At 42.3% G+C, this 26810-nt stretch overlaps 1 protein-coding gene across 2 annotated transcripts in view; it reads left to right on the plus strand.

Annotated features, from left to right (window-relative positions):
- The window catches only part of ARID1A (AT-rich interaction domain 1A), a 91070-nt gene that overhangs the window by 12506 nt on the left and 51754 nt on the right, over nt 1–26810 (plus strand). For both annotated transcript variants that reach the window (XM_033157844.1, XM_033157843.1), the window contains exons 2-3: nt 22201–22413; nt 25388–25843. In XM_033157844.1, the coding sequence (XP_033013735.1) occupies nt 22213–22413; nt 25388–25843 (657 nt within the window). In that variant the 5' untranslated portion in view covers nt 22201–22212. The remainder of the gene's footprint in view (nt 1–22200; nt 22414–25387; nt 25844–26810) is intronic.

The following is a 26810-nucleotide window of genomic DNA, read 5'->3' on the forward strand; positions in this document are numbered from 1 at the left end:
GTTTGGCATAGTGCTACAGTGTCTACATTCTAAATCTGCTCACAGAGAATTGTCTTCTCTTGATGCACCAGAGTTTGGGCTTTTTTGTTTTTAAACCGAACAGCTTTTAATCTGGCTTTTGTTTCTGGTTCTTGAATCATATCATCTTGTTCTTGTGCATGAGGGCAGGCACTCTTGTTTTGGAAAGGTGGTTTCTAAGTCTGTAGATTGAAGTGTTGCCCACCCCTGAATTAAAGCCTGTGCATCTTGAGGGTAAAAAGCAGTGAAGTCCAGCTGCATTGCCCTTCAAATGCTGAGTTTACTGCTGGGGATGGCTGAACCCCCCCCCCTTTGCTAATTTATACAATAACTTGTATAGTAATAATATTATGCCAAGGTTCTTCATCGAGTTATGTACTGTGGAGCCAATGGGACTGTTGCTTTATGAACCATTTCTGGTCAGAATCTCCTGCCAATGTTCTAAACTAATTGGTCTCTTTCCACTGTCATTTCATCTGTCTTTTTTCCGCTTAATGTTGAGTAGTAATATTGTAATAGTTCATTCACAAATTGTGCCCTGTAGGGAGGGATCTTTCTGGCACCAGGAGCTTTTTTAATGTGAATATGAAGAGGAAACTGCCTGAATTTTTAAAGCTTCTTGTATTCAAATTAGAAATTAGGCATATTCTAACTAGAGAGGAGGCTCCAACTTTAAGAACTTTTGAGTTGACAGTGCTCTGGTAAAAATGTTAAGATTGCAATGTTCCTGTGTTCTTTAATGGTTGGCAAATGAGTAATGTGCTATAAAATTTCAAATGTGAAGCCATTCTTTCCCTCTTTCCTATTTTGGACCTAACCATAGTAAAGGGTACATACATTAAACCTGTAGTGATAGAAATTGTAACCAATGGGAGGAATAAAATAATGGCAATAGGGTGCAGGGAGAAAGAGTCTGTGGTATGCTTTCATTCTGAGCCATGGTTAGGAAAAAACACTACATCTGCACTTGATCAATAGCATTGTGCTCTCTCATTTTAAATAGGTGAACTTCAGTCTTTTAAGATTTGTTCATATTTGTGAAACAGCAACAACAACCAGGTTTCCAAAAAGCTGCTCACCTGCTATGCCAAGTAAGAATGGACTTCTGGGTGACCATGTTGCAAACCTGGAAGGTGATTGTGTATTTTTTTAAGGCAACAAATGAGTTATGTAGGCTGGTAACTTTTTGACTTGTTTGAAAGGCTGGAAAAGTACTTTCTAATTTCTTCATCCCCCAGCCCAATTATATTACAGCCAGAGAGACATCATGCAGTTAGGAATTCATTGGGGGGTTGTATTTGAGATCAATAGGGTGGAGCATGCAAAAGCATACCTAATTGCCATTCTTGGTCAGATCTATGTTCCCATCTTTCCATTTTTGCTCTGATAGATGCAGTACCGGTACCTCAAGGATCTCTACTATAGACCCCCAGAATCTGCTGGTTTGGGCTATCTTTGCTGACAAGCTTATTCTCTTGGTACTTCACTTTCATTAAAATTGCTTATGCTGGCTTTAGAGAAGCATTTCACAGGTGTGTGTTCATTGTTAACTAGCTCCATCTTATGATGCTGATCAGTTTGAGTGAATGACCCTTGACATATGACCCAAGCCATAGACTAAAAATCTATTTTCTATATGATGGCGGGTGTCTGAACATTTTCTTGTAATTTGATACAACCCACTCACCAATGTGGTTCCATTTTCCTGCATTTGTAACAGGAAAATATAGTTGTAGATTCCATATTTGGTCAATCTGTGTTGTGAACTCGTGTGTACTAGTTGTACTTTAATGAAATCTGCTAAGAATGGGAGGAGGAAGAGAAGGCAGTTTATTTTTATTCCTGTAAAATGATTTGAATGTGAATGGGCAGTGCATTTGTTAGCAGGTTTATTTTTATTTGAAGTATCCGTGTCCAGGCTTACTATCGATACATTACATTACGTTCACAAGTAGGCCTGGGTGATACATCAATATCGTACGCAAGTAGCAGTAGGATCGTGACTGCTCAGCTGGGGAGCATGAAGCCCCTGCTCCTCAGCTGAGAGAGCCCCAACTCCTGCTTCCATAGCTTCTCAGCTGGGGAGTGAGGAAAGAGGCAGTGCGCCTGCATGGGTGAAAGTGAAGGCAGTCGAACACATGGAGCCTGACAGGCTCTGTGCACATGGCTGCTGCCACTTGGTCTGTCTTTGGGGAGTGGGATGTGCGTGAGATAGCTCACCCACCCCCCACGCTGGTGAAAACAGAGGGAGCCTCAAAAAGGAGCCCCAGGTCCCTTGTGAGTGGCAGGGACATTGAAGTTTTGTTCACCTGGGGGGAGGGGCCAGTGCAGCTTCTTTTAACATTGCGGTAAGCCTAGCTAGTGATACATTGTGATGTTGAAAACGCAACATCGCCCAGCCCTATTCACCAGGTGGCTTTCAAAGAACATCATGGACAATCAAGAACCCATACGATCAGAATAAAATAGAAAAGGTAATAATAGACTTCAGTAACTTCAAAAATTTATGGAGAGGCAGTACAACATCCTTGCTCTTAATTGAAAAGTTGTAGAGAGAAGATCTGTTCTAATGGTAGGCAAACCCCTCTGAGGTGTGAGTGTTCTATACATAGAGAAGTCCCTCTCCTCCTGAAAACAGAAGCAACTGTATGCTTTCACTGATGAGCCCAACATATAGGTACATTTATGTGGGAACAAGGAATACCCTGAGCCCAAGCCATTTAGGGCTTTAAAACTTAGGACCCATGCTTTGCATTGTGCCCAGACACACAGTGGATGCCAGTGGAGCTGTTTTTTTTTTTTTAACAATAGCATGATGTGGCTAGTTCCAAGTAATAATTAGCTGCTATGGGGTGTAGCCAACTAAGGTCTGCTCAAGAATAGACCTATCAAAATTAATGAACCTAAGCTAGTTATGTCAGCTAATTTCAAGGGGTCTGCTTTGAGTAGGACTAGCATTGGAATCAACCCTATGTCTTGCACCTGCTGATGTTTAAAATTTGCCTTCAAAGGCAGACCCATATGCAGTTGTCACCGGAAGCATGTGATCCTGTACAAGAGGGATCAAAATCGGCATTTTAATCAAAGCTCGTGAAAGGTACTTTATGCCATTGATGCTGTGTGAACATCTAAAATATGAATCAGACCAGTAAGTACACTAAAGTTGTGCATCTATTCCTTAAGGAGAAATGCAACCCATCCAGAACAGGATGGAACACTATATTCGTAGTTTACCTGTACAGTTGCACCTTGTGTTGCGTTTGCTGCAGGTTGTGAACGACGTGGGTTACGAACGGCCGAACCCAGAAGTACCGGAACGGGTTACTTCCAGGTTCGGCGGTTCACGCATGCGCAGATGTGTCAAATGACGTCATGTGCAGAAGCACCGAATCATGACCCGCGCGTGTGCAGAAGTGGCACTGCGGACTGCTCATGATGCGAACGGAACGGATCCTGTTTGCATCCAGAGTTGCCGCTGTATATTGCTCTTAAGGCCAATAAAATAAAATAAAATAAAATAAAATGTAGTTGATAAATGTTCTTTGAAGTTATCTCTCCCCTATAAACATACAGTGGTACCTTGGGTTACATACGCTTCAGGTTACATATGTTTCAGGTTACAGACTCCGCTAACCAAGAAATAACGCTTCAGGTTAAGAACTTTGCTTCAGGACAAGAACAGAAATTTTGCTCTGGCGGCACAGCAGCATCGGGAGGTCCCATTAGCTAAAGTGGTGCTTCAGGTTAAGAACAGTTTCAGGTTAAGAACGGACCTCCAGAACAAATTAAGTACCGGTACTTAACCAGAGGTACCACTGTATAGGTACAAATTGTAACTAAAACGACAACGGCAATAAAAGATTTTAAATAATAGGAGAGAAAAATAATTATCCACCTTGTCATAGAAACTGTTGCTATACTGTACATACATATTAGGTAAAAGTAAAATGGGAGGTGGCATAGACATCTAGGTGCTTTGCTATAATAAAATCCATATTTTGAACAGCTTGAGAACAGTTACAAGCATTGTATGTGTGTGCCTTTACTGTAATCTCCCAAATTTAGAGGTGAGTGGATCCCTGTGTAGTGAAAACAACACCATTCTTGCACAAGGAGGGAGTGTGCTATCTGCAGGTTCAATGAAACCCCAATAGAAGTGGGGCCCTAAAAGGTGGATGTGAAGCCCCAGTAACGAATAGGCCATTGAGGACTGAGTATGCTCAGTGGGCAAGGAATGCTGATTAACTGTTATGGTATGGAGGAGGGTCAATGGAAAAGTGTGGGAATAGAATGAAGCATCCCAGAAGAGGACAGGCTTGCTGGCTGGTATACTGAACAGCAGGAGTACTCCTCACTGCAGCATTTTATTGCAGGCCCACTTGTATAACCTGAAAACACATTGGGTGGTTTTGTGGAAAAACTAAGCCTTCCAGTCGCTGATTGGTAAATATTATGGCTTTTCATTTGTTTAAATATGAATGTATGGGTTTTTGTATCTTACTGACTATACCACCTTCATTTTGGATCATCAAGTGGCTATTTAATTGTTGTGTTGTGCTCATGATGGGCTGGACAGCAATGAAGAGAACGCCCCCCCCCCCAGCAGACCTAGATTCAGCATTCTCTTTTCAGTACTTTTCATAGTGCTGAACAGTGCAGCTCTTCCAAAGTTACAAATCTATTACAGTGGTACCTCGGGTTAAGTACTTAATTCATTCTGGAGGTCTGTTCTTAACCTGAAACGGTTCTTAACCTGAAGCACCACTTTAGTTAATGGGGCCTCCTGCTGCTGCTACGCTGCCAGAGCACAAATTCTGTTCTTATCCTGAAGCAAAGTTCTTAACCTGAATCGTTATTTCTGGGTTAGCGGAGTTTGTAACCTGAAGCGTATGTAACCCGAGGTACCACTGTAATTCAGTTGTGAAACTGAATTCACATAGAAACATTAGGTTAGTGGCTTTTTTGCCAGTGAAATATTATTCTGTATTAGCATGCAAGAAGAACATTAAATGTCTATTTCTATATAAAAAGAAGCTTTAGCTTGCCCAAAATGGTGGTGTGTCTGTTCCAACAACTAGGTACAGAAGCTAGGCCTTTGATTTCTAGTCCTGTGCCTGAACTACAAGGTCATTCCTCCTTAGTGCATTTCTTTCTTTATGCTCTGTGTTTAAAGTAATAATGCCCAAACTTGCCTTATGAGGCACACAGAGGGTGGAATAAGCACCAACAAGGCTAGAACAGGAAGAACTGCTTCTCTTGGGATTAATGTATTGCTTGTTACAAAAAGGTATAGTGATCTGCCCATGTGATATAATTAGGTATGTGTTGGGGAGGGATTCATATTTCTTTATGCAGCTGGACTTGCAGGTCTAGGCATTGCTCAGCAGTTTAGTGAGGCAACTTTGGTAACAATCGTAGCATTGCTTCTAGAGGAATCAAGTGCTCCTGAGTGAAATTGTGCAGTAATCTTAAGAAAACATCTAGTTTCTTTGGAAGATATTTGAGAACATATTCAAGCTGTGTGACTTCAATATATGCCTTCCCAATAACCATGTGATTCAGTATACAAATTTCCCTGTTGGGGAGCTTAAGATGCACACAGACATATGTTTGGAATTTAATCCAAGTCCAGTGATGGTGTTTTAGCAGTTGGACCTTTTTATTTATGGATTTGTTGGCAGGTTATACTTGGTTGTCTGAAATTCAGATATGAAAGTGTTAGTTGGTGCTTTGAAGAACCTAGATAGTAGTTTAGGAAGTTGCCAGTGATCTAGCGAAGTGTGTAGGAGCTTCTTGCCAAATATGTGACAAATCCTGCCTTCCAACAACTTCGATATTAATATGTCCACCGAGCATAATAGAAGTCATTGTCAAATTATTTGCTCTCTCTTGAGTGAGCAGAGGTGTTCAGCCATAGTACTGCCTGCTGAATTGGGGCAGGGGTGGGGTCTGACAATCTTTTCTTTGTACAGATTACTTCCATAAGTTCATATTGATTCTTTCCTAGGAGGTTCATGGAGTGGAAGGAATTAACAGAGATGAGAGAAATGGTCTGTATGACTGCTAAGGAGTGAACACTGGCTTGGAAAAACATAAAATGCTTTATACTTTCCACATGGTGAAAGTATATTGTCCTCTCAAGTTCACTTTTACTAGGTTGAATTTCTTAGTTATAACACTGTTAGATTTAATATTAAATATTATATGATAAATGTACTTAACTTGCCTTCACGATTTGTTTCAAGGTTCATTAGTACATGTTGCAAAACAGATTGGCCACACAGCATGGCCATTTATTTGAAGACCAAGATTGCAGTTACCAGGAGGCAGGTACCTTTGAATTAGGACCACTTCCTGGCAACTATTCATAGGATTGTCATGCAAATGTTCCAAACTTTCCAGCAGCTAAATTCATTTGGCAGGACAGTGTTTCCCCATGAAAAGAGAAGTACACTTGTGGTTGTCAGGTGGAACTGTGAAAATATTCAAAATTGGTCAAACTTTGCAATTATTTTAGATAAAAGGACATAAAAATAAAATTTGAACATTACAGGCTCTGCCTTCCTTGGAGATGGGGGTTGGATTCCTGTGCCTGTGATGCTATGCCAGGCAGTAGCTCCATCCACATATTTATCTACTGTATATTTTGGAAAGTGATTTGTTTGTCCATTTGTTCTCTATAGTTTTGGGTGCTTCCTAAATATAGTTGCCAAATCGTGCTTGAGGGTTCTGAAGGCAGGGACACTGGTCTTCATCAGCATTTGGACTTTGGTCGTCATTTTGAATGAAGATGGCAATTTGAAATGTACCTTCGCTGTGACTTTGTACAGTTGTTGGCATAGGTTCGGCCACCTCTCGAGATACTATCACCAAACTTGGCACAAGGGTTTCTGAGGTGGGCGTGGGGGCCTGTATTTAGGTGCCATCACCATTTTGGATCAAGATGGCGGACTGAAACATGACTTTGTGTGACTGCTCATTTTGGGGCATAGGTTTGGCCACTTCCTAAGATTGTCACCAAACTTGGCTTGGGAGTTCAGGGTGTGAGTGATGATTTTTGTCAATGTTTGGATGCCAGGTGCCATTTTGATTCAATATGGAGGACCAAAATGTGGCACTGGTGTGACTTTACAGTACCCACTTTTTGGAATGGCATGCCCAAACTCACAAATTACACTTTAAAAAAAAACACAACTCAAAATATTTTTTGGTTTCTAAAAATTCCCCAGGAGGCCCAGCACTCCCTGCTAGTATTCAATACAAGTGTGGCCTATAACAAAAAGTTGCAGTGTAGAGTACTCCTCTTCAGGTTGCCAGCCATGCCCTTCTCCATAGTACTTCACCCCATTCCCATTCAATTTTCTACCTTTCTGTCCCTATTTCTTGAACATTTGACATTCTGACTGATCATGGTTGGTCCACATTGGGTTGTTTTGGGAGTTCTCCCTCTATGGGTTTTTCCCCTAAATATATTTTTCTTTTGGCACTTCTGCAGGCCTCAAGGTTTGCAGTAGCCTGCTGATAGCAACCCCCCCCACACACACACAAAAGGGAGGTGTTTGTGACTACATAGGCACTCCCCACCAAACACTGGAAATAGAGGGGGTGATTTTGGGATGAACTGTGCCATATTTATAACATTTAACCAAACAAGGCAAATATTTTCCTTTCCACTGACGTGGTGGTGGAAGGCATTGCTTGGTGAATACATCTTGCAGTTGGCTACAGAAAGCTTAATAACACTTTGCTTCTAGCTGAGAGTATCTCAGTCCTAATTTCAGCTACTCTTTTCGACTTGTACAAACTGAGTACAGTGGCACAGTTAAAGGCTAACTTACTGTAGCATGAGCCGTGGTATACAAGAGCCTGCTTCATTGGATGGACGGAGGAGGTGCTAGGAGTATACATCATGAGATGTCCCCTGCCAAGTAAGAATTTGGTTGGTTGTCATGGGGTGACTGGGGCCTAAATACACCCAAAGTTGTTGCTGAAGATGTTCTAACAGCATCTGAGTTGTATAATGGAGAAAGTCCAACTGTATGCAATGGGCTTCGTTCATACTTCATGTTGCAAGTCATGGTTCCTGAATGAAGATTGGTGAATTTAGGCCAGATGGCTGTAGGACTAAATAAATGGTATTTATTAACTTGATGGTATAAGAGAAATAACTGGCATTTATTAACTTGATGTAAATAATTAAACAGGAATACCAAGCTTAACAGTGGCCTCACTGTGGAATCTCTAAAGACCTGTCTTTCCCTAGAAAAGAAATCTTAACTATTAAAAGGTGTTTGCCTTTGAATTAATAAATATGGGAAATATTTCTACAAGCTTTGTAGTATTGGGTGATGTCTGATTTGTCACATAGTCTGCAGGTCTTGCAGTGCCTTGTTAAGGATCTGTTCATGCAGAGTACTTTAGTGTTTCTATCTCTTCTGTCTTCATAGTAGTCTACTTTTTTTTTCATTTTATCAGAGTGAGACTTATCCCAGAACACTTAGGTAAATTCTTAACAGCAGTAGAATACAAATCTTTGGCTCTTTGACTCGAACATACTGGCTCAACAGTAGTGGTTCTTGGCTCTTGTTTGCTACTACAGGAAAAGCTTGGGAAATTACTCCTGATTCTGTAGTAAGAAATTCTTTCCCCATACCCTAGCATAGTTAATATCTGTGCATGGTGGTGCCATATCTCGCAGTGATATAGTATGGGAATGACATCGCATCATGTAGAATAGAGATAACCAACATGGTGCCAGCCAGATGTTGTTGTATTACAAATCCCATCCCTGACAATTGGCAGTGTTGCTAGGACTTGTAGTCCAACATCTGGAGTACCGTGTTGGCTATCCATGCCCTAGAACAAGGTACTGTATTGTTTTAGGAGGTACCAATTTATTTCTATAGGCCTCCAATTTTGTTTGATCTGCTATCTCACATAAAAGGGCGCTTCATCTACAGTGGTACCTCTGGTTGTGAACCCCTCTGGTTGCGCACACTGTGGGTTATGAGCTCCGGTAACCCGGAAGTAGCCGCTCCCGGTTGTGAACTGTTCCCTGGGATGTGAGTGGAAATCGCGTGCAAGAGGCACGTGCACAGCGGGAGGCGTACTTTCGCTAATGGTGCCTCGGCTATGAGCGGTTTCCAGTTACAATTGGACTCCTGGAACGGATTCCATTATTAACCAGAGGTACCACTTTATTCACTTTTTTAAAAAAATCTTCAATTTAAAGTTTCATTTTAACTGATCACGTGGAACATACATTATCTTAGCAAAGTGGAGAAGGTGGGGTTTTAGTTGTTTGTGGTGGTTTGCTGTGATTGTTCTTCTTTGTAGCCACTGGCTACAGGAGTGAAAACCTGATTACAAAATACTGATTGATGCAATAAGATTAATTCCATTTCAGTTTAACATTTTGCACCCCACTTTTCATTCAAAAGCATCTAACAATGACATCCCTTAACACAATACCAAAATAATATGCAAAACACTCTTACAATGAAATTGTGGTTACAGGTAGGTGGCAATTGTGATTGTGCAATGTAAAATGCTACACACACACACACAAACACACGTACATAAAGCTGCCCTGAGGCTTTTTTGAAGCATGTGATTGGCAAATAAAAACAAAATGTTTTTGATCTGCTTGCTGTCTCAAAGAAAGTAACTGCAAAGAACAGAATTGTAAACAATTACATTTCTTTACATTCCAAACGTGTAACTATATTGGTCACAAGAGTTTGAATTGAAAACTGGAGACCACTGCTCCATATGGCCCTGATCCTGCTGGGCAGTCTTAGCCAAGAACTCCCGCTGTCTGAGTATTGGAATAATGGCCTAACTAGCATGGTTGTTGTAAGAAATAATGAAATGCTGCATGTTGCAAACTTAATAGAAGTACTGAAAGTTGCCCACAAAGTTATGCCTTGATGAGTGTCTGGTGTGACGACCTCAACCCGAAGTTGTCCTTTTCTTCTGTCTAGTGAAACTGTTACTAGAATTTTCGATTTTGTTTTGACTATGGCAGACCAACACGGCTACCCACCTGTAACTGTTACTAGATGTGACCCATGGTGTTCAAAAATCATTCAGAGAGCTCTGCTTCAGGATTTGCTATCATCATAAGAATTGAAATTGGCTCTGCCTCCTAGTATTATGGTTTCCTGCTATACTTGTTCTTATCCTACTGGAAGGTTTGCAGCATCGGCTGTTCCTCCTTTCCCCCTGGCATTAGCGTAATATGAATTTCAGTATCTATTCATCTGTAGCCAGGGATCCCTCTCCTTGCTGAACAACTCCTGGTGTTGCTAACTTTGCTTTTATAAGCAGTCCAATTAATTCATCTGAACTGATGTGGATGGTTGGTGTGCGCTTCTTGCCACAAATAGAAGCTTTTGCTATAATATGGCATTTTGGTTTTGTTGATAGTTTACATTGCTTGCATCCTGGCTTTCCTGCTAGCAGCTCTGTACAACATACAGGGTTCTCCTCCTTTCTCCTTTTTACCCATTCAATAACCCTGTTAGGACAAGAGACTGTGACCTGCCGAAGGCAATTCAGTGAGATTCATGACGAAATTGGGATTTGAACCCTGGTTTTGTAAGAGCTAGTCTGACAGTGTAACCACTGCAATATTCTGGCTCTCCTCATGTCACTGAAAATTTATTCCATGTGGAATTTTACAAAAGCAGCATATACCAAGCCCATAGGATATTGGAGTTAAATCAGCTCTTGAGTTGGCAATAGTTGTTACACTTGCAGGTGTGTTGGATATATATTTGACCCCAAGTTGGATTATCTGATACAAAATCACTGGGTTGTATTCAGTGCTATCACTACTCAGAGTAGACCCATTGATATTAATATGCATGATTAACTTGGGTCTACTCAGAATGGAACAAAGCTGATTTGAGCTTGAACTGTAAATAGTAAGGAGCTCAAAGGGTAGTAACTTTTAATGAAAAAGGTAATAAAGACTGTGAGGCTGTTTAATAGTAGTGTTTTACAAATACACATTCCATTAATGATAGCAGTTAGTTGCTTTTTGTTTTGTTTTGGGGTTTTCCTGGACCTGCTTTTGTTTGGATGTGAATGAAAAGAGTGAAGGAAGGAGGACAGGATTCAGACTTTGGGAACCCTTGAGTAGGGCCTTAATAGTAAACTATTTTATATTTACAAGGAGATGGTGCTTTGAGTGTGTAGGGTGTTAGCACTAGTTGACACAGTTTTGGCCTGGGTGTGTAGTACCGTTTCCCTTCTGCCTTAATGTGACTGATGTCTGTCCTTGATGGCAGTCTGAGCATGGGGGGGGCAATTTTGAGTTTCCACTGGGGACCAGTAGCATGAAAACTAAAGGACTTTGATAGTATGGAATACATGCCCTGCAAGGCAAGGCTGAGGGAGCTGGGTTGGCTCAGCATCAACTAAGTTCAGGTGGGAACTTCAGTTCAGATGACTGTTGCCAAAACATTGATATAAAGGTTGGGAAATTGGTTTTTTTCTGGAAGGTGGGAATGAGACTAGCTCTTGTTCCTTGTAGCCTTCCCAGGCAGGCTGGCCCCTCACCCAGTTTTGCAGCTTTTGAGGCAGCTTGCATGCTACAGAAGGAGGATTTAATTCCTTAGGGCTCCCATTTCCCTGACACTGCATTGCATTCCTCTCCATTCTCAATGTCCTATATGTGTTCCAGTTCTTACCTTTGGTATTCTGCTAATTGTCTCTTAGGACCACAGCAGCCAACCACTCTTCTTCTTCCCTAGCTGCCATCTGGATTCTTTTCTGCTGCCGCTGGAATTGAGTGGCCCCAAAAAGCAGTTATCTCCTCCAACCCATGATTTCTTCAAGACTTTGCTCTTATCTAGATTCCCCCCTTTCTCTTCACCCTGCAAAAGTTGCTGTCATTCTTTGTTTTTAGTTTTCTCGTAAGTATACTGCCCTCCAAACAGGGTGAGAGCATTGGCTAAGTGCTCCCAGGTGTCTACCCTTCCATTGTTTCTCAGCCATTAAGCTGCTTTTTGTAGATCTCCACTTCCCTTTTGCATCTCTGAATTGGTTGTATTGGCCTCATGACTCCCCTTCTCTTTCTTTATTTCAGGCCTTGATGCTTGGTATGCTGCCTTTCTCTTAAATGTTTTCACGGAGCTCTTTAGTGGCTTCAGCCATTTGCATTGTGATTGTCTGTGACTGAGCAGCCTCCTGCTACCTCCCCATCAACTTGATTTCCATCCTTTGGAATGACTTCCTCACCTATTGCCACTCTCAATCTCATCCTCTCTTAAGTATTGCTTGTGTGACCTTTCTGGTTTGGATTTTTTTCCTGACTGTTGCTGTGGCTGTCACAGTTGACCCTCCACCTTTATCTATCTTACCAGCCATGATAGTTCTGCTTGACCTCCACTGCCTACAGCAGTATGCTTCTGAATACAGGTTGCTGGGAATCTCAAGAGGGGACAGTGCTTTTGCACTCAGGTCCTGCTTTCAGGCTTCCCATAGGCATCTGGTTGACCACTGTGAGTACAGGATGCCTGATTAGATGGCTACTGAACTGATCCAGTAGGGCACTTCTTGTTCCTTTTGGGAACTTCAGATTTCTTAAAAACCATGTGTGAATTGTCACTTCTGCCAACAGATTTTTTTAGACTCCACTAAAAGCCTTATATTCCTTGTCCCCTACCCCATTGTACTGACTGCCTGTTTACTCCAGTAATCATGCTAATAGTGTACAGTCCTAACTTTGTTCTACTCCCATGTTGCTGAGTGCCTCCAGTGGATCCATAGCCACATTACTCATCTTAGCTCTTAGCACTTTTGGGTGTCTACTGCTTCACTTTTCACACACGTGCTTTCTTTCTTCAGTAAAAAAAAATAATGAAAACAAATAACTGATTTTTCTCCTCTTTTTTAAATGTGATGGCTTCTTTGGGATTAGCTGTATATATCTAACCCAGTCATACTCAAGTGTAGAGCCATTGACTTAAAAAACCCATTGATTTTATTGGATCTACTCTGTGTATGGCTTTTGTTGGATATCGCCTGATAGGAAACATAAAACAACTACCAGTAGATGTTGAGGTGAATCAACTTGGAACAGGAGGGGCTTCATATAACTTAAGTGAATTGTTATGCTGCTTGGGCTGCAAAGTAGACTGGTTGAACTACCATACTTCTGTATTTAATTATGGTCTTGAAATCTGGTTGAAGTTCAGCTATAGCCATGTGAAATGCCTTTTCTGTTAATCATCTTTTATTGTGTGTCTAGACAACTATCCCAGACTTATTCATTAGACAGGAAGGACTTGCAAAAGGACCCTACGTATATTATCAACAAACTCCTCATTGGATAGGCTATAGCTCAGACATGGTTTTTTGTTAACTTTCATTCCTTACTGTGTGTGTGTGTGTACATTAACAACAACGTTGGTAGTTTGTGTTATTCAGGCATGACAGCAGCAATTGCAGCTACTGCAGTTTATGAAAAAACCTCATGCTACAAGTGGGGGGTGGGGGTGGGGAGCCATTAGCACAATCAAGACACATTGGTGTGATGCTTCTGATACTAGTTCCTGTAAGAGAGGCTAGTCACATCCAGTATCTCCCTTTATCACTAGTGGCAAACATAATTCTGTGTCTTTAGTCCTCTTGAAACATACAACATCAGTAAAGGAAAAATGTGTCTGATACCAGAGTGATCTAGCTGATGTTAATTCATTGTTACTTAGTTCATTTCAGTTTATTTTAATCAGTTAACTGGTTAGATGAAAAAAATTCATTTTTTAAAAGGCTACTTCTGTTTAATTAGTGAATTTCTTTAAAATTGAGTTTTCTAATGCAGGTACTTAACCACAGGCGATATGCACCATCTTAGAAGAGGCATTCCCTTCTGTGTGAAGGAGGAGAAATGCATTTTCAAAAAAGACTTAATTAAGAGCTTTAAAATTGGGGTTTGGTGTGAAAATAGCCCTAGTATTTATGGCCTCTATTTCTAACCTATACTGTATCTGAAGTATATTTGGTTCTTGTTCTTTTCTTCTTCTCACCCAATATTTAGATGTTATACTGTCACTTCTATTAATCCTTTAAAGAACTCGTGCTGCTTCTGACAGTAGAGATGTTAGAGCAATGTGTAGATTGACCTAGCTGCCCACAGATTTTTACACAACTTCAAATATTGTGACACCATTCTCTGCCCAATGCATATTTTGAAGTACAAGTACTATATGCCTAGTTAATGTGTGTGGTGCTTTTCACAGTAACAAGAGAAGTCTCCCCCAATAAGCTTAAAAGGTAAAAGGACCCCTGACCGTTAGGTCCAGTCACGGACGACTCTGGGGTTGCGGCGCTCATCCAGCTTCCAGGTCATGTGGCCAGCATGACTAAGCCGCTTCTGGTGAACCAGAGCAGCACACGGAAACGCTGTTTACCTTCCCGCCGGAGCGGTACCTATTTATCTACTTGCACTTTGACGTGCTTTTGAACTTCTAGGTTGGCAGGAGCAGGGACTGAGCCACGGGAGCTCACCCCATCGCAGGGATTCGAACCGCCGACCTTCTGATCAGCAAGCCCTAGGCTCTGTGGTTTAGACTGCAGCTTACATTCAGCTTGCACTCAGTTAATTCTACCTGGTCTTGCCTATTTGTCCTACAAGCACTGCTATAGACAAGTAGTACTGGTAGCATGGCTTGGAAGTTACACCATTTTACAAGTGCCCATCTTGGCAGGAGTTGCTAGAACTCTCTTGTCCCTGGTAGCTACTTCCACATTTGGAGGTTGTATGCTTTGAATACCAGTGGTTGGAAGCCACAGGAAGGGAGAGTGCTTTTGTGCTCAAGTCCTACTTTTGAGCTTCCCATATTTAACTGGTTGGCCCCTGTGAGAACAGAATACCGTCATAACTCTGGTTGTGAATGGGATCCGTTCCGGAGCCCTGTTCGCAACACGAGCAGCGTGCAACCTGAAGCACCCGCGTCTGCACATGTGCGCGACGCAATTCGGTGCTTCTGCGCATGTGCGAATCGCTGAACCCAGAAGTAACTCGTTCCTGTACTTCTGAGTTCGGCGCATTCGTAACCTGTGATGAATGCAACACACATCGTTCGTATCCAGAGGTATGACTGTACTGGACTTGATGGGCCACTGGCTTGATCCAACAGATCCTTCCTATGTTCTCATAGGTGCAGTGCACATAGGTAGATTTAAGGGAGCATGACTGGTTCACCTGCACTGAGCCAAAAGGCTGCTACAGGGCCCCCCACAACAGTGCCTTACAACAGAAGGTAAGAAGGTGTGGGGGTGCCAAAATTTGGCGTTGCACAGGGTGCTGCTGAAATTTGAAATCCCAAAGTCTGCCACTGCAGTACAATACTAGCAATGTTGCCAATTAATACTTGCAAGCTGTGGTCAGTCTTTCCCACATAGGCGGTGCTGGGTGGACACAACTTAAAGCTTTATGACAAATACGAATACTCGAAAATACTTACAGTTGTGAGATTAACCCGAAGATGGGATTTGGGTGGGTCTAAAGCCATGTGGAAACCAGCGTTAGAAACTCAGAAATAAAAGCTATTCACCAAATGGCCCCTTAAACCTAGTTACTGGCTCCGCAAGGGAATGTTTAGGTACATTTTTTTCTTTTTTAAAAAGTTCAGAAAGCTGAAAATGAATCGTGTATATTGTCAGCACAATAAAATTCAAAGAGCATAATGTGGTGTTTTCCCACTTTTTTTGCTGCTGTTTTAATTCCCGTGGGTTATTTAAAGTGTCTTTGTTGGCCTTTTGAAAATGGAGGCAATTATTCATTCCAAAAAGAGAGCATCAAATAAAAGGAGCACCCCAAACCCATACCTTTGTATTTTGGGCAGATTAATCTGGAATAACTACAATTTCTTGATTCTGTACTAACAACAACTAAAAAAAGCTGCAGTGTAGGCTGCACAAGACACTAATGCCATCTTCTATAACATTTTAATTACAGTACATCCAATTTATCCAAGAAAGTAACTTAGATTCCTCCTGTAGCCCCCCCCCCCCGGTACTGTCATCACAACCCTGGGTATAAATCCAGGTGAAACAAAGCCATGCCCCCCCTATTCTTATGTAGGTCCCTTCTCAGAGTGTCTGGAAGTAGATTGAAGGAGAGTGTGTTAGATTTGGTTTGAAACCTCAGCCATGAATCTTAAGAGGTTACCTTGACCCAACATCTGACTTGTGCCTGCCAGACTCTGGAGAGATCTTCCCCTTTAGGATTCTGCTATGGGAAAATGTTTGTTAAAGGATGTATTGTCTCTTCATTGGAATTTGATGTGTTCTTCCCAGGGTTCGAAATTAGCATAGCCCCAGGCTCATTTTGTGCCTAAAGACTCTCCATTTGCGAGCATCTCAAAAAGTCTGGGTGCCATTTTTTGCGCCTGGCTGACACTCAAGGATTACTGAAATGTATGTGATTGGAAACATCAACGTATATCTTAAGGATAGACAATATGTTAAGGAGTTTAACAATAAAGAAAGTGTTTTGAAAACTGAAGTATGGTACCAATATTTTATTGTAAACACCAAAATAAAATGTGTCACTTAGGTGAACTGCTTATTAATTCATGCTTATAAAAAATAAATTAAAAGTGTTGCCTCCCCCCCCCCCCGGGCAACTAAACATTCTGTTTTGGCGCCCTAGCTTTTTGGCTCCCAGCTTTTCTATCCTAGTTTCTAGCATTCGTTCTTCATGCATGTATGTGGTCCTCTTTGGGAAATTCCAAATAAGCAGTATAAAGGCATGTGAATTGTTGGGGAACAACTGGATTTCACTAGAGATACCTTCAGCAAGTAGTGCCTTTAGCAAGGGTTAAGCTGATATATCCCCTTGCTACTCAGTACTGCATTTGTTGCAGCTAAGTGAGAGAATGGTAAGTTTTAGAGCTAAGCAAAAATATGTGTGCTTTCCTAGAAGCATGACTCTTCATGGACTCACTCGGATATACCTTATACCATAGACTAGTGTTTAGACGGGTGAGTCAGCATGAGACTTAGGTTTGTGCTTTCTCTTGCACACACACCCCACATTCGATGTGACCAGAAGAGAAGTTTGGAAGATTTCACTTCTGTTTTTAGATTAATCTTAGTTTGTCAATATGATCAAACTTGGACAAACTGTGGTTAATCTTAACTACGTCTTGTTTCTGAAACAAAGAAGCTTCATACACTTTGATTAGGGTTGTAACACTAAACAATGGTTAATCTGAAAGGAAAGTAGAAGCTTCTGATCTCATGGCCATGCTGAAGAAAAAAACAGGGAAGGGGGAGCATACAGGCCTAAGGCTTGCTGTAGCATATTCTAGAAGTGTTACTCAGAAGCCGAACATTTTGGTTTTCAATGCTGAAAACCCGGAGGTAAGTGCTTCCATTTCCGAATGCACCTTGGAAGTCGAATGGCTTCCGCTGCATATTTTTTGATTTCCTCAATGGAAATTGCAGGCGGCCCTTTGCACCTCAATTTTCAAACGTTTCGGAAGCCAAATGGTCTTCTGGAACAGATTACATTAAAAAACCGAGGTACCACTGTATATCTGAATGCCACCAACATTTCAGCTAATGCTGAAACTATGAAAATGCCTCTAAAAACAAAGAGCTAGTAGCCCTTTGCTGAAACAATAACTCCCCTGATTAAAGCTATTTTCATATTTAAACTCAGCAATGTGTACCTAAAACATTACCTGGTCAGTTCTCTGCATCTCAGGAGAGTGCCTTTGTTGACTTGAAATAGTGTGCTGTTTACAGCACAGGGAAGACAACACACACACCCCGCCCCAACGTGGAAAAGAAAACTAATTTCTTTCTTTGGCCCGTGATCCCATCTGCGTTCAGCTGTGGGGAGTTGATGGAGGCTGCATATGTGCATTTGCCCAGCTGCATTAAATATGTGTTTTGTTGGTGAGAGCTTTCGTCTGTTTGGTGGCTTCCAAGTCCCAGGGGTTCAGTGGTCTCTGTCCTCTCTGCTAGCTAGCTTGAGTGTGGCAGGGCTCAATAGAAGAAGCTGCTGGAGCAGCTGCTGCTTCTCCTTGAACTGCATAGGAAGCATTTTTGCTGTCTTTTGTACAGCAGCCCCGTTGGCCAAACAATAGTTTGTGCTTTCAAGGCCATGTGGAGAGTCACGTGTCCCGTTGCTGTTGCTGCTGGGGTCCTTACCCATCTGTTCTCTCCACTCTTTCTGGGTTATCAGGCACAGGTCCAAGTTCTCTCCAGCAGCCAGCCTCCTGGTCAGAGATTACCAGCCAGCGGGGGTGGTGTGGCTTTGCTTTTATGCAGATTAGCCATGTGCTTCTCACTTCAAGACATTTGAGGAAAACACATTTCCTGTGTTTAGCTCTCAGTGGGTGGTTCCTGGCTTTACTGTACAGGGACAGAGGGTTGGGGCCTATGAACTAAGAGCACTCTGGAGAGGGATTACAGTACACTGCCCCCCTTCCCATTCCACCTCCGCTGCTACGTCACCACAACATAACCACTCGTGCTCTCATAGTGTTGGTGTCATTCATTCAGTGCCAAGATTGCTTTAAAAAATTCCCTTGGCCCCAGTTCAAACAGGAGTACAGCTGGGATGTGTTAGATTTTAGGCAGTCTGCCCTCAATTTGAGATGAGTTATAAATAGCTGTGCTGACTTCCTTAACTAGCACACTCTGAGGTAAAATGCAGGTTAATTACTGTGGGAATCAATTAGGGCTTCTCTCCGTTAAAGAGCCAGCAAGACTTTTTATTATTATTATAATAAATCAGATGACAAATCTGGTCAGGAATGAATTCCAGACCTAAGGTGGGGTTTTCATTTTCTCCATAATCCAAGGAATCTGATTTCTACTTCTGCTCAACACATATACAGTCTTTTTAAAAGTCCTTTGTCTTTTGCCTTCATTTCTACAATTAACTATGATAACCTTGTAACAATTTCCAGAGGGATAGCTGTGTTACGCTCTTGTAGCAAGAACAAAGAAGGGTCTTGTACACCTTAAAAAACTTGACAAATTTATTATGGCATAAGATTTTGTGGACTTCCGAGAAGTAGAACCTGAAGCAGTCGATTCAAATACAACAAAGAAGATTCTGACTAAACATTAGGAAGAACTTTCTCACAGTAAGAGCTGTTTGACCGTGAAATGGACTATCCTGGAAAGTGGTGGACTCCACCAGAGGTTTTTAAATGGAGGTTGGATAGCATCAGCCAATGATTCTTTAGCTGTAATTCTTGCATTACAGTTGGTTGGACTACATGGCCCTTGGGATCCCTTTCAACTCTAAAATTCTTTGATTCATCAAATGCACAAAAGTAAATTACCCTGAATTTCAGGTATGTAGATACATGATGGGGGAAATCGTAAACAGTGAGGACATGAAATTTTATAATAACCTTGAACAAAAGGGCCTCCTTGCTTTATTTTGCTATCAGAAACCAGATTTATGGCACTGTCAGAGCAAGCTTTGACAGGAAACAATTGTTTTCTGATCCCTGAAAAGTTGACAGCATTGTTAGAACAATGGCTGAAACATACTTCATTTAGCCAGGAAGCAACTGACTATCCTTGGGTCTAGGCCAGGGGTCCTCAAACTACAGTCCGCAGGCCAGCCAGGGTCCTGAACCTCGCCCATCCGCAAGGCCTGAGGCTCGGACGTGGCTGGGCAGGAAGAGCCCTGAGGTAAAAGTGTGCATGTGTAACAAACCCCAGGTAATGCAGTTGCTACCACTGGTCCTGGCTGCTTGATAACGGCGTGCTGCCCCTTTAAGCTGCCGGAGGGCAAGATGGCGACGAAGGAGCGCCTCGCCCGCCAGTTTCTCACATGGATCCCATGTGGCGGCCTTGGCAACCTTCAAAGTTAGGGGAGCACCAAAAACACAGGCAACATATGCAAATAGAATTAGCAAGAAGAGAAGTCTCAATCACAACAGTTTATTGTACAAGGGAATCTCCATGTAAATAGTGGTGGGTTAATCTTTAAAATAAAGCTCTCCACCCAAACTTCCCCAAGTTTCAGTTACAGGTACATAGCCGTGTTGGTCTGCCATAGTCAAAACAAAATAAAAATGCAGAGAAAGTCATACGCATGAGGAACAACAACATCAAAAAATAACCCAGAAGAAATGAAGTATAAATGTGAGGTATAGGTAACTTATATTATTACTGATAGTGCCTGTTGTGTGTCTGTTCTGGCTATTATTTTCAAACAGGGTTTTTTTTTAATTAAAAAAAATACATTAAAAAGAGCATGTTTCTGCCACCTCTTTAGTCCGGCCCCCAACAGTGTCTGAGGGACAGTGAACTGGTCCCCTGTTTAAAAAGTTTGAGGACCCCTGGTCTAGGCAGAAGGGGTGAGAGATGGGAATTGGGAAGGTGTGTGTCTTGCTCAAAGAGGGCCAAAGAACAGAATCTTTAAGCTCTTCTTCGCCTGTCACTGCTAACGCATGTTTCAAAATATTTCAGTCCTATGCATAGTGGTATTTGTGTATGAGCAGGTCACCACAGTTGGGGAAAGAATATGCTATGTGGTTTTAAACCAGATTTCCAGTTACCTCATGTATGTTTAATTGTCATAAAGTTGGACTAAGACATTTTGGGGAAGAGTTGCTCTTCACACAGAAATAACTTAAACTGCTCCCACTCCATTTACATGTTTTACAACTGCATTATTGGGGGAAGGTGTTAATTCTGCTTCTAAAGTATTTAGACCCTCTTGTACCTGAGAGCAAAGTGGCATTTCATAGGTTAATTACATTCGGTACAGTACTGCTTTAGTAAATACCCTTGTAGGAAAGCTATTGTATTTGATACTCCTACTGTTTGGAGGTGAGAATTCTGAATTGGGACCAATTAGGCCAGTAGCTATTGAAGTCTGTTGTATTGCTAATTGTCTATTCAAAATAAAAGTGCAAGGAGAGTAACTGTAAATATCTATGTGGTGATCAGGCTTCTCACTTTGTACAGATGTGGGTTTTGGGAAAACTGCTATGGAATTGCCAATTTTGAGATTGCTTCTCATTTCTTTGAATGTAGGTGAGTTGCAAGCAGGGGGTTGGGGTTTCAATGTTCAAGGAGTAGCGCCTTTTCTGTTATGTATGTCTGTGGAAGGACCTTCAGCTTTTGAAGTGCAATCATGATAATCTATTCCTGTGGTTTCCTTTTGAAAGGATTTCCCCTGTGTCAGTCCAGAAGAGAATCTCCAGCGCTTTTCAGTCAGGGTTTGGTATTTCCTTATTTATCCTGATGTATTCTTGCAAATGAGCCAGTATCACTTTTTTTCTGCCAGTAACAGCTTCTGTCTCTTGTATAATATCATTCCCTGTATTCAACTCCGGCAGCTGTTCCTCACATCAACATTCACTGATAAATACTCAATTCAAAGTTTAAGTGGAATTTTTGAGAATAGTGTAACTGGTACAAAAGGGTGGGCTGTAATGAAAGATTTGTGGAGGGGGCAACATATTTTATTACTGTGATTACAAACCCAAACCTTTTACTACTTCGGGGTCTTTCAGACCCTTGGTCCTTTCAAACCAGAACTTGCTGGTGTATATGGATTTCAATATTACATACCGCTTTTTCAGGCAGAACAAAAACAAGAGAGTGTTGGCAGAGGTGGTTCCACTTTTTTAAAGTTAAGATAAACATGGTTAACACTCAGAAAGAAGACGCGTGTCTGCCTCAAGAAAAGAATATCTATGACACTTCTATAAATATGGCATTTTGGGTGCTTTGGAAATTTGAAGCTTTGTTTTTTTGTCAAAGTACTTGGCATCATCTTAACTATATTTGAACTCAAATGTGAGGAAAGTAATGAGTGTTAATCTGTTCTCCTAAAAGCTGTTTGTTTAACTTGCAGGCATTTGTCTATTGGTCTTTAATGCTAATAACATCTATAAAATTTTGGAATACGTAACTTACCCTGGAGGGGTGAAGTTTCCTTGGAGTGTGTAGTGAGCTACAATATGATGCCTATGCCTTAGTTGACTGAGAATTTACTTTTTCTTTATGGATAATTTTATATGTTGGCAACTTTATTTAAGTGAAATGTATTTGACTTTTGCCTTGTCTTTATTTTTGTCTTTTACTGATGAGTCTACCTTTCATGAGTAAGACTGTAACATTTATATAGTTACAAAATATCAAATTGCTATTTAAAACAAATCTTACAATTTTCTTTCCTAGCCATCCAGCCCAATGGATCAGATGGGGAAGATGAGACCTCAGCCTTATGGGGGAAACAACCCATACTCACAACAGCAGGGACCTCAGTCAGGGCAACAGCAGGGCCATGGATATCCAGGACAGCCTTATGGGCCTCAGACTCCCCAGAGATACCCAATGGGAACTCTAAGCAGGACACAAACTGCAATGGGCACCGTCTCTTATGCACAGCAGGTAAAGAGAAGTGAATTGTGGATTGATGTTAAAAATCTGAAATGCATAGAATTAACTGTTTGTGTGTAGTGGCCAAATGCCAGTGTAATAGGCAAGAACGCCTGAAGTTATCGTGTGATGAGGTGTTGCCACAAGATAAGCAAAATAGTGTGTGTTATTTATTGTTGAGTATACGTTAACCAGCTGCAGCAGCAAAGAGGTTCTTTACAGAATCCTAAAGCTTCTGGGTAGCATTAGATTTTCTGGCTGCATCTTTGCACTTTGTTTGGATCTCCACCCAGAGGCGTAGGAAGGTCAGGTGGTACCCAGTGCGGAAAATTTATTGTGGTTCTCCCCCCCCCCAATGATTTTTTTTTCTGCCTGCAAAAATGGTTTTATGTTATTTCATATTTTCTTACAAAGGAATGTGGATTCTGGGCCTCTGATAACAAGTAGGCGACTGTGGACAGATACTTAAATCTACAGGATGGATTGTGTTTAGGCTTGTGTTACTTTATATTTATTGTTCATTTATTTAATAAAATTTATTTTTATAAATCTGCAAAGTGGTTTACCACAAACAAACAAACACCACAGCAAGAAAAATTAACAACCCTACTTTAGAACATACAAAAGCTAAAATATTAAGATTAAAATTACTTCAACTTCCTAAGCTTCTAGGTATGCTTGCCTAAAGTAGAATGCTTTTAGCAGGTGCCCGAAAAGAGTCTAGCAAAGGCACATGCTTTGTTGCAATAGGTGGGGAGTTACAAAGTGCAGGTGCTTTCACAGTAAACAATGCAGTACAGTCATACTTCGGGTTACAGCTGCTTCAGGTTGTGTGATTTCGGGTTGTGCACCGTGCCAAACCCAGAAGTACTGGAACGGGTTACTTCCGGGTTTCGGCGCATGCGCAGAAGCGCCAAATTGCGTCACGCGCATGTGCAGACTCAGCAGCATGGGTTGCAAATGTGCCTCCTGCATGGATCGTGTTCGCAACCTGAGCGTCCACTGTACAGATATTATGTGGAACCTGTAGTAGTGCTTGAAACTATTGAAGGGGAGGTTTTATTTATTGTGATTTCACCATGCTGTATATTATCTGAAAAGGAAAACATTTATTTAAAAAACAGGACTGCACAGCAGCAATCTAATCTCATCATGATCAGTGGGACTTATTCCTGAGCTGACGGTGCGTAAGATGGGCTGCAATCCTATGCACCCCTTGCATCCAACTTGTACCTAAAACTCTGCACAAGCCTGCACCAGAGAATTGTAGAGTTGGAAGGGACCCCTGAGGGCAATGCAGGAATCTAGCCAAACCCCCGGGGCAATGCAGGAATCTCAACTAGACCATCCCTGACTCATGGCCACCCGTCATCTGTTTTTCCCCTCAGCCAGGACACACAACAACGGAGACTGGAGGTGGGGAAAAAGATAAATTTTGACAATGGGGCAGATTTGTCAGGCGTGTGCAGGAACAGCTTGAAGACTTTACACAGAGAAGAAACCCACACGGGTTTCCCCGCATGTAACGTAACAGGCAGGGAGCCAGCTCAGATAGAGGGAAAGACATTGGGGGAGGACAGGACAAAAGATTACCAAAGTCTGCCCATTTTATCCTCTTTGGGATGGTGGCAATAGGGCTCTGGGACCATCCCCCCCAAAATATTTACTTGTCTTCAATGTATTTTACCACTATTATTCTGTAGTACAGATCCTTTTTAAATTAAACACTTTCTCTAAAAATTAAAACAGCAGAAGTAATCAGTAGCGTAGATATCAAAGGAAAGGCGAGAGAATAGTCTCTAATAGATACAAGGGAGACACAGATACAAAAGCACACAGAAGTAAATAACCCAGACTTGGGGAGAGGGGTGGGAATGTACAGTTTGCTGTACCTAGCCTCAAGATGGGAGACTGAAAGGGCTTAAAAAATAAAAAATAAGTCTCTTGTCTAGGAACATTTTTCTGCAAAAGCATCAGACTGGTTGTCAAAAGTGTGAACTTCATTAATAGACCTTATTTAAAGGAACTGGTCAGTTAGCCACAGAATTGCTTTGCTGATTTTTCTCATCTTCTTTTAATTACACAACTGCTTTTGGGGGTCCTAGCTTCATGCAGGGAAGACTGGGGTGTGTGACTGCGGAGGGGTCTTCATGCAGGGAAGATTGGTGGGGGGTGGCGGAGGAAGGGGGATCCTACCTTCATGCAGGGGAGGCTGGGGGCAAAGGGGAGGCCAACCTGCCAAGCGCCCAGGGTGGTGCTGAGCTGCTCCTTCCGGCGCCATGCGCAGGCAAAATGGGGCGGCAGCAGCCTTGGCAGGCTTCCCCAGCAGCCCAGAAAGTCGGCCTATGTGAAGAAAATGAGACTAGGCCGAGTAGATTCGGCCTTGCCTTGCCTTGCCTTCGCCCCGCCCCCAACCCAGCTGGCCAATTGGCTGTGGGCTGTGGGCGGGGCAAAGACAAGACAAGGCCTAATCTACTTGGCCTAGTCTCATTTTCTTCACATAGGCCGACTTTCCAGGACTTGGGAAGCCCAATGGAGGGTAGGGCAGTAGGGCGGTTCATAAAACACTTTTAAAAAATGCCTGCTCCAAAGGTCTTATTTTACTAAACTAGGGATTATATAGCTATATCTGAAATTTCATGCATATCAGTTAATATCTTGACCCTGCTCCACTGAATTGAAATTTCAGCCTTCATGACATAGGAAAATGGCCAAGTAAACCACTATTTTCATGGAGGAGGGTCAAGATATTAACTGATATGCATGAAATTTCATATATAGCTATATAACCCTTAGTGTAGTAAGATAATGCCTTTGGAGCAGACATTTTTCCAAAAAAAGTCTTTTTTTATGAACTGCCCTAGTAGGGCAGTAATTGTTCCTTGATAATTTGTCACCCTCTTCCATGATGGCACCTGGGGCGGAATGCCCCCCCCCTTCCTACACTCCTGTCTCCACCTGCATTTTCTCTTTCTTCCTTGCATAGATTCCTCCTTATGGACAGCAGGGACCTAGTGGATATGGGCAGCAGAGCCAGACTCCCTATTACAACCAGCAGAGTCCTCATCCCCAGCAGCAGCAGCAGCCTTCCTATGCCCAACAGCCGCCATCTCAGACCCCTCACACCCAGCCTTCTTATCAGCAACAGCAAACTCAGCCTCAGCCTCCACAGCTCCAGTCATCCCAGCCCCCATACTCCCAGCAGCAGTCGCAGCCACCACATCAGCAGTCTCCATCTCCGTATCCTCAGCAGTCAGCGGCTGCCCAGCAGCATCCACAGAGTCAGCCTCCCTACTCCCAGCAGCAGTCACAGTCACCCTACCAGCAGCAGCAAGCTCAGCAGTCTGCTACCTCGGCGCTTTCTCAACAGTCTGCATCTTACCCTCAGTCTCAGTCGCAGCAGCAGTCGGCATATACTCAGCAGCGCTTCCCACCTCCACAGGTAAGACTTATTCCAGGTGCTGCTGCAGACCTGTTCTTGGATGGCAAGTGCCAGCACAAAGCAGTGTTGCGTCTCTTGGAAAAATTACACAGTGACACTAACTGATTTGGTTGTGTTGTAGCCTTTTACACCTTGAATAAGGTTCTTTATGCTTTTAAAGGAAGAAATAAGGATAAGTGCAGCTCTGTTAGGGAGCAAGTGACCACTCAGGTGTGGAAAATCATAAAGTGTTGTTGGCTCGTAAATACAAATTGGGTCAGGCATGTACAACTTGTGACCCGGCAAGCTGAACGTTCTCATTAGCCATCCACAGCTGCCCACCAGGAAGTTCAATAAAAAGAACCTTCTTTTGCCTGTCTGTGAACGCAAAACAGGGAGTTGCTAAGTAGGTGGGAAGCCACAGCACATAAGTGACCTGAATTAGATACTTCTGTTACATTTTATATCCTTCCTTTCCTCCAAAGAGGTCAAGGAGGTGTGTGTCTATTCTTTCTTCCACGCCCCATGACAACAGGTTAGACAGAGACATAGTGATTGTCCCAAGGCCACAATGATTTTCAAAGTTGGGGTGGGTTGGGTTTTGGAGATTTGAACCATCACCTCCCCAGTCCTAGTCTGACACACTAACCAATATATCACAGTGTGACTATCAAATATAGGACACGGTAATACAAAATGTATATTTAAGCAACTGGATGGAGAATAGATCAAAGCTAGAATCCATGTGCCAAGTACCTTAAAAGTGGAGAGAGGATTCCCTTCTCAACCTTTAGGCCAGAAACAAGTATGAAGGGCAGTGGGGAGAGGTAATTAATGTTCCATCTCCATCCTTTGGGCCAACACCGGGGTGGGTAACCCTTTTCACTCCCAAGGCCCACATTCTCTCATAGGGAACATCTTGGGAACTGCATGCCAATGATAGGAGGGGCTAGAGACAAAAGGCAGCAGATCAATGGATGTGACTTTC

Source organism: Lacerta agilis, chromosome 8 (genome assembly GCF_009819535.1).
Source record: "Lacerta agilis isolate rLacAgi1 chromosome 8, rLacAgi1.pri, whole genome shotgun sequence".
NCBI lineage: Eukaryota > Metazoa > Chordata > Lepidosauria > Squamata > Lacertidae > Lacerta > Lacerta agilis.